Raw genomic sequence first — 13,029 nt, 5'->3', positions numbered from 1 at the left:
TCATAGGCATGGAGCCTCATCTCATCCATCATGTTTAATTGAAGCAGCCTCTTTTGGCCAGCTTCCTTAGTATCAAAGTTGAGGAATTGGATTGCCTAATATGCCTTATGCTCAAGCTCGACAGGGAGGTGACAAGCCTTACCGTATACCATTCAATATGGTGACATGCCAATTGGTGTTTTGAATGCAGTTCTGTAGGCCCAAAGAGCATCATCGAGCTTCTTGGACCAGTCCTTCCTTGATTGGCCAACTGTTGTCTCCAGAATCTTCTTGATTTCCCGGTTCGTGACTTCTACTTGTCCGCTCGTTTGAGGGTGATATGGAGTACCTACACGGTGTGTAACACCATATCTGGAAAGTAGTAAGTCAAGATACTTGTTACAGAAGTGCTTACCTCCATCTATGATTATTGCTCGTGGAGTACCATGTCGTGTGAAAATATATTTCTTGATGAAGCTCATCACACTTTTGGCATCATTATTGGGAAGGGCAACAGCTTCTGCCCATTTTGACACATAGTCTACCGCCACCAGGATGTATTGGTTTGAGTATGATGATGGAAAAGGTCCCATGAAGTCTAGACCCCAAACATCGAAGATTTCGACTTCAAGTATGCTATTCAAGGGCATCTCATGTCTCTTCGAAATGTTACCTAATCTCTGACAACGATCACAAAGACGAACATAGTTAAAAGCGTCTTTAAATAGATTAGGCCAATATAAACCGCTTTCCAACACACGCGCTGCTGTCTTGTTGGCTCTAAAATGCCCTCCACATTCCATTGAATGACAGAATTTAAGGACACTTTCCATTTCACTTTCCGGTATACACCGCCGGAATAGCTGATCACTACAATATTTGAACAAAAAGGGCTCCTCCCAGTAGTAGTATTTGATATCATGGAAGAATTTTTTCTTTTGTTGATAAGAAAAATTGGGAGGAGTGATTTTGCAAACAAGATAGTTAACTATATCAGCATACCAGGGGGTTTGAGTATGTGCCATTAGCAAAAGTTGCTCATGGGGAAAGCTTTCATTGATTTGTAGCTTGGTTGTATCCTCTTCCCCCAATTCTAACCTGGAAAGGTGATCAGCTACTAGATTCTCGGTTCTCTTTTTGTCTCGAATTTCCAGATTAAATTCCTGCAATAAGAGAACCCAACGAATTAGTCTTGGTTTAGCATCCTTCTTTTCTAGTAAATATTTGATAGCTGAGTGATCTGTGTAGACTATTGTTTTGGCTCCAATTAAGTAAGCTCTGAATTTGTCAAAAGCAAAAACAATAGTTAACAATTCTTTTTCAGTAGTTGCATAATTCAATTGCGCATCATTCAATGTGCGACTAGCATAATAGATAACATGCAACTTCTTTTCCTTCCTTTGCCCAAGAACGGCTCCGACAGCATGATCACTAGCATCACACATTAGTTCAAACGGGAGAGTCCAATCTGGTGTAGTGATGATAGGTGCTGAGATCAACTCCCTCTTTAACCTGTTAAAAGCATCTAAACACTCTTTGTCAAAATTAAAAGGAACATCTTTAACCAATAAATTACAAAGAGGTTTTGTGATTTTCGAGAAGTCCTTGATAAACCTTCTGTAGAAACCTGCATGACCTAGAAAACTCCTTATTCCTTTCACTGAGTTAGGAGGAGGAAGTTTTTCAATTACCTCGAATTTGGCTTTGTCTACTTCAATTCCTGCTTGGGAGATCTTATGCCCTAAGACAATACCTTCACTAAACATAAAGTGACATTTTTCCCAATTTAAAACAAGGTTAGTGTCTTCACATCGTTGCATTACTAAAGATAAATTATGAAGACATGCATCGAAAGAAGAGCCAAAAACAGAAAAATCATCCATAAATATCTCAATAGATTTCTCAACCATATTAGAAAATATGGACATCATGCATCTTTGGAAGGTTGCAGGAGCATTGCATAGTCCAAAAGGCATTCTCCTATAGGCAAAAGTGCCATAAGGGCAAGTGAAAGTAGTTTTCTCTTGATCTTCAGGAGCAATAGGTATTTGAAAGTATCCTGAATATCCATCCAAGAAACAATAGAAAGGATAACCTGCAAGTCTTTCAAGCATTTGATCAATAAAGGGTAGGGGAAAGTGGTCTTTGCGTGTTGCTTTGTTCAATTTTCTGTAATCTATACACACACGCCAACCTGTGACTATTCTAGTGGGAATTAATTCATTGTTTTCATTTGAGATAACAGTCATACCTCCCTTTTTTGGCATAACTTGAACAAGACTTACCCAACTACTATCGGAGATTGGATAGATAATGCCAGCATCTAGAAGTTTTATGATTTCAGCCTTCACTACCTCCTTCATGTTTGGATTCAATCATCTTTCATGCTCAATTGAAGGCTTGTAGTCTTCTTCCATCAGGATTTTGTGCATGCATACACTCGGGCTTATTTCTTGTAAATCAGAAATCGACCACCCTATTGCTTTCTTGTGCTTTCGAAGAACCTGCAACAACCCTTCCTCTTGATCAAGCGTTAAGTGAGAGGAAATAATAACAGGAAAAGAGTTGTTCTCCCCTAGAAATGCATGCTTCAAATGAGGAGGAAGCTGCTTCAGTTCTTGTTTGGGTGGTGTACCTTCTTTTTCTTTTTCTTCTGTTTTATTTTCATTATCATCTAGGCTATGTAAAGTGTTCTCTACACATTTATCAATTACATCTATTCTAAAGCAATCATCATAGTCCATAGGAAGTTTACAAGATTTTAACACATCAAAAACAGCTTCTTCTTGACCTACTCTCAATTTTAGTTTCCCATCATGTACATCAATTAGAGCTCTTGCAGTTGCAAGAAAAAGGTCTTCCAAGGATCAATGATCCTTCTCTGCCTTCATCAATGTCAAGGATGACAAAATCAACTGGAAAAATGAATTTTCCTACCTTGACTAGTACGTCCTCTACAATTCCCTTGGGGTATTTGATTGATCGGTCAGCTAATTGTAGAGACATCCTCGTTGGCTTGAGCTCTCCCATACCTAGCATTTTAAAGACTTTATAAGACATCAGATTTATGCTAGCTCCTAGGTCAGCTAAAGCCTTTTCGAAATTTAAATTGCCAATATTACAAGGAATAGAAAAACTCCTTGGATCTTTAAGCTTTGGTGGCAATTTATTTTGAATGATCGCACTGCATTCTTCAGTCAGTTTCACCATTCCTTGGTCATCAATCTTTCTTTTCTTGCTCAAGATTTCTTTTAAGAACTTCGCATAGCTGCGCATTTGAGCAAGAGCTTCAGCAAAAGGGATGTTTATTTGAAGCTTTTTGAAGACGTCCAGAAATTTCATGAAGCTTTGGTCATCCTGCGTCTTTTTCAACCTTTGTGGAAATGGAACGGGTGGAACGTATGGTTTCAGTTCTTCCCTCTCCACCAGATCAATGATAGGCGCCTTTCTCTCTTCTTCTTTCTCCTTCTCCTTTCTGGGCTTGTCTTCCAATTCTTTACCACTCCTCAAGGTTATGGCCTTTACTTGTTCCTTAGGATTTTTCTCAGTGTTACTAGGTAACGTACCTTGAGGTCTAGCTGCCATCATGTTTGCAAACTGTCCCATTTGGATCTCCAGATTTCTTATCGCAGCTTGTTGGATTTTGTTGTGTTCTTTTGTTTCATTCATAAAATCCATGTGCGATTTCGAGAGGGCAGTAAGGAGATCATCATGAGACTTTTTCTCAGGAGGCAAGAAACCTGATGGTGCATTTAAACTGTTGTTAGAATTACCATATGAAAGATTCGGATGATTTCTCAACCTATGATCGTAATGATTCGAATATGGATAATTCCTCCTCTGTTGGTTCATCACGTAGTTCACTTGCTCCAAAGTTTGTGGATTTGCAGAATCTAATATGCATTCTCCAACTCCATGTGGTTCGTTGCATCTGTCACAGGTTTGCATGATGGAGTTCACAGATTTAGTGGTTAGTAAGTCTAACTTTCTCACCATGTTGTCAACCTTTGCATTTAGTGCAGTGATGGCATCAATTTCATAGATCCCAACAGTTTTTCTTCTTTCAGAACTGCTTTGATAATGGCTATTGCTTGCCATTTCTTCTATTAAATCGTATGCTTCATCGATCTCTTTTCTTTCGAAAGATCCTCCTGCAGCTGCATCAAGTGTAATCTTAATATTAGGTGACAATGAATTATAAAAAGTTTGGACTTGTAACCATTTGGGCAAACTATGGTGAGGACATTTTCTCAACAAATCTTTAAATCTTTCCCAAGCTTCATATAAGCTTTCTTGATCATGATGAACGAAAGTCATGATCTCATTTCTCAATTTGGTGGTTTTAGAAGATGGAAAGAATTTAGCCAAAAATTTATGGGCTAATTCTTCCCAAGTTGTAAAACTTCCAGCTGGGCAAGATTGTAACCATGATCGTGCTTTATCCCTTAGAGTAAAAGGAAAGAGTCTTAATCTAATGGCATCGTCAGAAACACCATTTTGCTTAAAAGTATCACAGATTTCCAGGAAATTAGTGATGTGAGCATTTGGATCTTCACTAGGGAGTCCCCCATATTGAATAGAAGTGGAAAGCAACTGAATAATTGCTGGTTTGATTTCAAAGTTATTAGCTTCCACTCTTGGTCTAGTGATGCTGGAGGTAGCACTAAGAGAGGGCGTGGTGTAGTCTCGCAAGGTGCGAACATTTTGTTGTTGTCCGATCTGAGGATTTGCAGCAAGAGGTATGTTCGGAAGTTGAGGATTAATGTCGTCCATGTTTGATTGTTGCTCGGATCTGTTTTCTTGCGCTCTCCTTGCTGCGTTATTTCTTCTACAGGTTTTCTCAATTTCTGGATCAAAGATCAGAGGTTCTGTTCTCCTTGATCGTCTTTGCATAAAACCTGAGATGTTTTAAAAAAAATAACAACAAATGAATAAGTGAATGTCTAAATTAATAACAAGATAATTAGTATTGATATTGGTATTGCCAATCCCCGGCAACGGCGCCAAAAACTTGACAGCTTATTTCGCAAGTGTACGAATCGCTACAAGTAATATATGAATGAGTAAGATATCATTTCCACGAGGATTGTAATCCAAGTACCAAAACTGTGTTATCTTGTTATTATTTAAACGATATTATATAAAAACTATAACAATTTAGATAGATAAAGTATACTAGAATTCTTAGTGAAAGTTAAAATAAAAACACTATAAAAATTAGTGCTATTAGTTTTGATTAGATAGGTTGCCGGAAAGTTGTGTGCTTTTAAATTCTTTTTACTTTCTTATCCTAAGAAGGGTGCTATTGAGGGTTTTTTCATATTTTTATACTTATCATTACGAATTAGGTTGGGTGTATTTCGCACACTAATGGTTTGGATTTAAAATTTTAAAAATCCTTTTTTGAATATAAATTAATAAAATAATTATACAGAGTTCTCATTATTCAGTTTTAATGGAGATCTCCACAGCTAAGAAGGGTGTTGAAATATCTAATGGTTTTCTACTTTAGTTTTGATTAGATAGGTTGTCGGAAAGTTGTGTGCTTTTAAATTCTTTTTATTTTCTTATGACGATGAAGGGTGTTGAAATATCTAATAGTTTTCTACTTTAGTTTTGATTAGATAGGTTGCTGGAAAGTTGTGTGACTAGATAGGATAAGAAAGTAAGAAGGGTGCTATTGAGGGTTTTTTCATATTTTTATACTTATCATTACGAATTAGGTTGGGTGTATTTCAGACACTAATGGTTTGGATTTAAAATTTTAAAAATCTTTTTTTAATATAAATTGATAAAATAATTATACAGAGTTCTCAATATTCAGTTTTAATGGAGATCTCCACAGTTAAGAAGGGTGTTGAAATATCTAATGGTTTTCTACTTTAGTTTTGATTAGATAGGTTGCCGGAAAGTTGTGTGCTTTTAAATTCTTTTTACTTTCTTATCCTAAAAGGGTGCTATTGAGGGTTTTTTTCATATTTTTATATTTATCATTACGAATTAGGTTGAGTGTATTTCGGACACTAATGGTTTGGATTTAAAATTTTAAAAATTTTTTTTTTGAATATAAATTGATAAATAATTATACAGAGTTCTCATTATTCAGTTTTAATGGAGATCTCCACAGTTAAGAAGCATTTTTTTTCTTCTTCTTCTTTATTTAGATTTTCAATGGTGACATCACCTTCTATGTCATGTACTTCTTTAGCTTGGTTGTAGTTATTTTTTAGCTAAGAAGGGTAAAGGTCATAATGCTGCAGTAGATTTTTTAGTTTAATTGTAGTTATTTTTATTACTTCTTTATTTGATGGTATGTGAATTTTTTTAGAATATTTTATATGTCTTTCTCATAGCTCAAAAGAAGAAGAGATTTTTCCTGATCAGGTTGTGTTATTTTTGTCATGTTTTGGTTTAATGAGGCTAACTAAGGGTATATCAGGAAAATCTATTGACTTAGGATAGATCTCTGAAAATGCACTTAAACTTTTGTTGCTGATGAAAAAAAAAAGTAATGCACATCTATTATCAATTTTGCAATAGCTATAATATTTATGTTTGTAGGTACATATTGTAACTGTTCAATCAAAATAATTTATCATCTATTACTAATAATTTGAGCTTTGAAATGGATTGTTATTAATTTACTATTATTTCATTAGAGTATTATATATTTTCTCTTTTCTGCACACAGATGATGTAGCTGCGGGCCGCCTTGTATACAATAAAAAAGAAATGATGAATCGTGCAATTTGATCTTTCAATTACAAATAAAAAATTGTGAAATTAGATTTTACTTCATAGCTAATGGATTGATTTGGATTTTTAATCTAATGCTGACTTTCTTTTCTTTTTTTTTTTTTTTTTTTTTTTTTTTTTTTTGGCTTTTTCCTTTTTTTTCAATAGTGCTGACCATCTTCACATGGGCATAGCAGTAGTCATAATTTAGACTATATTTTTTTAATAGGCAATTTAATTATTTTATTAATTTTTGTAAATTCAGAAAAAATGTAACATCTTGACGTGTCTAAATTTAATTTAATATATATTTGGTAAACGAGTCTATCAACTATCAAGCATGCTCAACTTTAATAGAAAAACTTACTTATGTCAAGGCATAAATAGAATTTTGGATCAATTCAAATTGAATTACTCATTATATGAGTTTATTTGCCTTTAAGAATTAATTTAAAATTCAATAATTTTATATATTTAAATCAGGTTGAATTCGAGTAATGCGAAATCATATTTGGGTCGAGTAATCCTCAAGTATGCTAGCCATTTTAAGTTTCATTTGTTTCCGTAAAATAATTTATAGAAAAATATTTTTCATAATTTTCCGTTGTTTAGGGGCGTCAGAAAAATAAATCAATGGAAAATATTTTATTGGTTAAAAGAAAATGACTTTCCATTTTTAAAAGCGTAAATATTTTATAGGCTTTGAAAAACTTATTATAACTAACATGAAAGCAATTGTGGTAAAAATGATATTGTATTCACCACTGCTATTTACATGAATAAAGGAATTGCTTTTATATACAAGAGATAGCTGGAAATCAGTTATAAGATTCCAGCTAAGCAAAACTAAGCAAAATATAATCTAACAACTCTAACAAATTTGTAACTAAATTATAACAATTTAGAACTAATGATAAATTAATCTTTTTTCTGCTGTTTGCATTTCTTTTCTTCTAATTTCTTTTGGTGCTGCAGCTATTGCTGCTATTGTTTATCTGTCATCCGTTGACAATAATCTCATAAATCTATATTTTTTTTAATTTATTAATTATCAGTAGTCACTATCACCGCTCATCGTTTACCATTCCCCATCACCGTCAGCCACCATAATCAGTCATTTTAATATTTTTAACTAATTTTTAATATTACAACCAAATAATAGAAAATAAGTCATTTGAAAAATATTTTAAAGGGTAAATTATTTTCCAGAAACAAATAGAGCATTAAATTTTATATAGATTAAATCAAAAGTCAGTATATATTTTATTAATCTAATTCCAAACAATGCGCATAGTTATGATAATCTATTTTATTAATTATAATAGAACATATCTCTCCGAATCTAAAGTCAGTATATACTCTTTGTCTTTGTCTATAAAGCTGCAATTTACATAAAAAGCAAGATTCACAATTAAGAGCATATATTTCATTCTTTAGCTTGTTTATTTCAACAATTTCTGGGAAAGCATGACTTCTGATCTTTCAGTACCATTAATCACTAAAAGGTAAATTAACCAGCTCCTATTAACTATTTTTATTTTATTATTAGTATTTTGTTCTAAGAAGATGAAATATGTCTACACAGAGAGCACTATGAGGCATAGATACAGACGGGCTAGAACGATTATTCTCAACTTAAATATAAATATGCACATAAAAAAATTGAAGTTTTCTTACTTTATAAATCTGATATAATAGTACAATTTATCAAAATTTGCAGGCTTGAAGGTAAGGTTGCATTAATAACTGGTGGAGCTAGTGGTATAGGGGAGTGTACGGCCAGGGTATTTGTAAAACATGGAGCCAAAGTATTGATTGCAGATATACAGGATGATCTTGGGAAGTCATTCTGCCAAGAATTCAGCTCTCCCGAAACCATTTCTTATGTCCATTGCGATGTAAGTAGCGACTCTGATGTAAAAAATGCTGTGGATTTAGCTGTCTCTAGGTATGGAAAGCTCGATATAATGTTCAACAACGCTGGAATTTCTGGTACAATGGAACAAAGAATCTCGTCAACTGATAATCAAGATTTCAAGAAAGTGATTGATGTAAATGTGTTTGGTGCTTTCTTGGGTGCCAAACATGCAGCCAGGGTTATGATCCCAAACAAGAAAGGTTGTATATTATTTTCTGCAAGTGCAGTTTCTGTTTGTTCTTTAGAATCTCCACACGCATACACAACATCAAAACATGCAGTGGTAGGGCTTGCAAAGAACTTAAGTGTAGAACTAGGGCAATATGGGATTAGAGTTAATAGTATTTCACCTTTTGGTGTTGCAACTCCTATGCTAAGAAATGCTTTGGGAGGAGTGGTGGAGAAGAAAGAAGTTGAGGAAGTGGTTTCATCATCAGCTAACCTGAAAGAAGTGATATCGGAGCCTGAAGATATTGCCCATGCAGCTTTGTATCTTGCAAGTGACGAATCTAAGTATGTTAGTGGGATTAACTTAGTTGTTGATGGCGGCTATAGTCTTACTAATCCTTCATTTGCAATAGCGATGAAAAACTTGTCTTCTTAAGATTTAGAAACCGTACTCAAGATATTATGTAGTGATTATTAATAAATGTGTAGGTTCTTTTATCTACACTATCAAGGTCAAATCAGAAATCACCTCAAAATTTTAGATTTTTTTTTACTAATTATGTCTATTCTATCAGTAATTATTTCCTGTTAATTTTTATTATTAAGCATCTTAATTTTACATAGACATTTAGCAAACATTTAGACCCATCGACAAACATGGTACAAGACATAAAACATTCTTCTTTTTGGTTAATCAATTAGGTTAATTAAAGTTAAAACGACATAATTTAAATTTCTAATTATTAAGAAAAAATTAATTTAAATTGATCACAATTTTTTTTTTTTTTTTTTTTTTTTTGTAAATCACCGGTATATCCAGACTCTATAACTAAGGACGTCTAATTTAGCTTGGGGCTCGATCACAAATTATTTAATCAAATGCTAATTAATTATTTTTCCTTTGTATACAGACTACAGTGTGCCATATATATGTATCTTTAAAAGGATATATATATATAACCAAATTGTTGACAATTGGATATATATAACCAATATATATATATGTATCATAGGGGTTCAAAGAAGGAATCATTATATAAGGAGAAATGAAATGTGTACATCAAATCTGATGCAAGAATTTTTAACATGTAGACTATTTCTTTGAATGTGATGTTAAATAATATTTTTTTCCTCCTTGATAAGGATTTAATTAATAGTTTTTCGATGTACATTGACTGTAACACCCCTTCCCGGTCCACCCGTTAACCCGAATGAACCGAGTCGAGATGCTACAACACTGGTTGACTGTATGATTAGACATGCTGATATCATAATACTGAATATTTATATATATATACCGATGCCGTTTACATTACTAGTGTACTGAATATTTATATACATTATACAAGTGTTCAAAATGAGATGGGCCCAACTGTGTGCCCTGTACATGCCATGAAAGAATAATAAAAGATACATATCAAAATAGGGAGCTACCCTGAAGACCGTGTCTTCTACAGATGAACTGCTGCAGTTGTACGCTGACGCTCTATAGACCAGTCTCAAAACCTGCGAGTTAAACAGGTAACTCGCTGAGCTATTACAGCTCAGTGGATATCTCAATATAGAAAGACATAATTAAGCACACATATATGCAGAAAGAATTATGTAAGTACATATAATCACACATAACATACGGCTTTCATTTCACCTTGATGATCTTTCTTACTGTTTATTTTACTGTCTGATTCATGCAATAGCAAGTTAAAATATCTGTATGGCTCCATAAGGTTATAGTGAAACCGAAGTGATAAGATAAACTGTATGAAACTGGATGAAACTGTATGCTATAGGCCCCGAACCGGATTCGCCTATGCCAATATTGTCCGTTTTGGTGCCCCTAACCGGATTTGCACCGCACGGTTTAATCATATCCACTCAACGGCTTGTAGCCGGAGTTCCAAACTGTATGGGGCGCAGATCTGCTATTCTATGTCGCGACATAGCCTTATCTACATGGTTTCTACCTAACCTCAATGGAGCTTAAGATTAGCATGTCAACAATGTAACACAATAGCACATAAATGGTTTCACAACGTCATAGTTCATCATATTGATTTGATTTCACACCATATAAATGCTTACATGTTGTTTTAATCCATGTTCTTATATTATATTTTTGTTTTACAATGATTGGATGCATGCATGTTGAGCAAAGGAATGTAATTGTATAGAAAATGAAGTCCAAAATGCATGAAAACACAAGTCGTGAGCGCGCAGGGAAAAGTCGCGAGCATGAGATGCTTCCCAGGGAGAAGTCGCGAGCGCGTCTTCAAACCTCGCGAGCGCGAGAAGTGCAATCGAGAGTCAGAGAGGTTTCTGGCTCAAGTCGCGACCGCGCAGCACAAGTCGCGAGCGCGAGATGAAGTCGCGAGCGCGCTTGTGGAGTTCGCGAGCGCGAAATGTGCCATTTGAGAGTCAGAGAGTTTTTGGCCAAAGTCGCGACCGCGCATGTGAAAGTCGCGAGCGCGACTTGCTTTCCAGACCGCGCGGGCGCGCGACGTGTTTCCAGATTGTGCAGTCTGTGTTCTTTTGGCCATAACTCTCAATATACAACTTCAAATTGAGTGATTCAAAAGCCCACGTAAAGATAACACATAGAGGAACAAATAACTCTTCTATGACAATTCCTAGTTCCATCATTTACTGGGGTCAAAATCAAGATGAAATTGCTGGTAAAATTTCCAACAAACTCTGGTTCATAAACTCATTCCATCCCCTGTTTTCACATCATTTTCAATCCTCTCACTCCACAATAAGCAACATATGATCTCATGAGCAACACTCCACACAATTTTTCATGCAAAGAACATGGGAAATAACAAGAGATATCAAACCTGTCTTGCCACAAAGCTGGGGCTCTGTTTTAGCTTCTCTTTTCTGCTACCTTTGAACTTTCTTCTCCTATACACAAGAATTCTCATAACTCATCTCCAATATAACTCAATTAAAGAGTGAATAACATATAACTTCAAGGAATTCTACTTACTTGGAGTGGACTTACTGCGTAACTTGCATGAAAAGTGCAAGGAAATGGAAGGGAAACGTAAGAAGAAAATGAAAAACGTGAAAATAGGAAAGTGAAAATGATAGGAACGGGTAGACTCTAGAAGAAGTGATTTGGCTGTGTAAACTCTCTAATTGGTACCTCAAGTATACAAAGGCTGCAACTTACTACCCAAGCTATATGTTTGGAGGCAAACAAGTCCTAAACTTTCCATGCAAATAAGTCCACTTATCATCCATTCTACCCCAACCAGGTTTGGTTCAACCCGACTCAACTCAAGAGGATGTTACAGTTCTCCCCTTCTAAATAAAAACTTCGTCCCGAAGTTTACCTGTTGTAAACAAATGCGGATATTGTTGTCGCATGTTTTCTTCTGATTCCCAAGTTGCTTCTTCTGTCTTATGATTCCTCCAAAGAACTTTCACCAATGCTATTTTCTTGTTCCGCAATTCTTTAGTTTCTTTGGCTAGGATCTGAACTGGTTCTTCTTCATACGTGAGATCCGGCTGAATTTCAATCTCGTCTGCTGATAACACATGTGAGGGGTCTGATCTGTATCTTCTCAACATGGATACATGAAATACATTATGGATTCGATCTAAGGTTGGAGGTAATGCTAGGCGATAGGCTAATGGTCCTACGCGTTCAACAATCTCGTATGGACCAATGAACCTAGGACTTAGCTTACCCTTTTGTCCAAACCTTAGGATCTTCTTCCATGGTGAAACCTTCAAAAATACTTTATCCCCAACTGAATACTCAATGTCTTTTCTCTTTAAATCCGCATAGGATTTCTGTCGATCACTTGCTTCCTTCAGCCGTCTTCTGAAGATTTCTACTTTCTCTTCTGTGTCTCTCACCAAATCTGGACCCAAAATCTTCTTCTCACTAAGTTCTGTCCAACATACAGGTGTTCTGCATCTTCTACCATACAATGCTTCATAGGGTGCCATCTTGATGCTCGCTTGATAGCTGTTGTTGTAGGCAAACTCCATGAGAGATACATATTTGTCCCAACTGCCTTCAAATTCAATAACACATGATCTCAACATGTCTTCCAGGATTTGAATCACTCTCTCTGATTGCCCATCTGTCTGCGGATGAAATGCAGTGCTGAAATGCAGTTTCGTTCCTAATGCCTCTTGAAGTTTACCCCAGAACTTCGATGTAAACCTTGGATCACGATCAGAGATAATGGATGATGGAACTCCATGTAGTCGAACTA

At 35.2% G+C, this 13,029-nt stretch overlaps 1 protein-coding gene and 1 non-coding gene across 2 annotated transcripts; both read left to right on the top strand.

Annotated features, from left to right (window-relative positions):
• The first annotated feature begins 4,207 nt into the window (after positions 1 to 4,207).
• LOC149498127 (small nucleolar RNA R71) lies at positions 4,208 to 4,314 on the top strand. Its single transcript, XR_016319865.1, has one exon. It is a non-coding gene; the product is annotated as a small nucleolar RNA R71 (small nucleolar RNA).
• Positions 4,315 to 8,106: 3,792 nt separating this feature from the next.
• On the top strand, positions 8,107 to 9,323 carry LOC149498126 (short chain aldehyde dehydrogenase 1-like). The gene is made up of 2 exons (XM_089718072.1): positions 8,107 to 8,219; positions 8,435 to 9,323. Exons 1-2 carry the CDS (start codon positions 8,182 to 8,184, stop codon positions 9,234 to 9,236), a joined length of 840 nt encoding a protein of 279 aa, XP_089574198.1. The 5' UTR covers positions 8,107 to 8,181; the 3' UTR covers positions 9,237 to 9,323.
• Positions 9,324 to 13,029: the final 3,706 nt, after the last annotated feature.

This window comes from Jatropha curcas, chromosome 2, assembly GCF_041381405.1.
Source record: "Jatropha curcas cultivar XTBG-Jc1 chromosome 2, XTBG_Jcur_1.0, whole genome shotgun sequence".
In the NCBI taxonomy this organism is placed as follows: domain Eukaryota; kingdom Viridiplantae; phylum Streptophyta; class Magnoliopsida; order Malpighiales; family Euphorbiaceae; genus Jatropha; species Jatropha curcas.
Note: the sequence above shows the minus strand (reverse complement) of the source record. Positions and strands in the feature narration are given on the sequence as shown.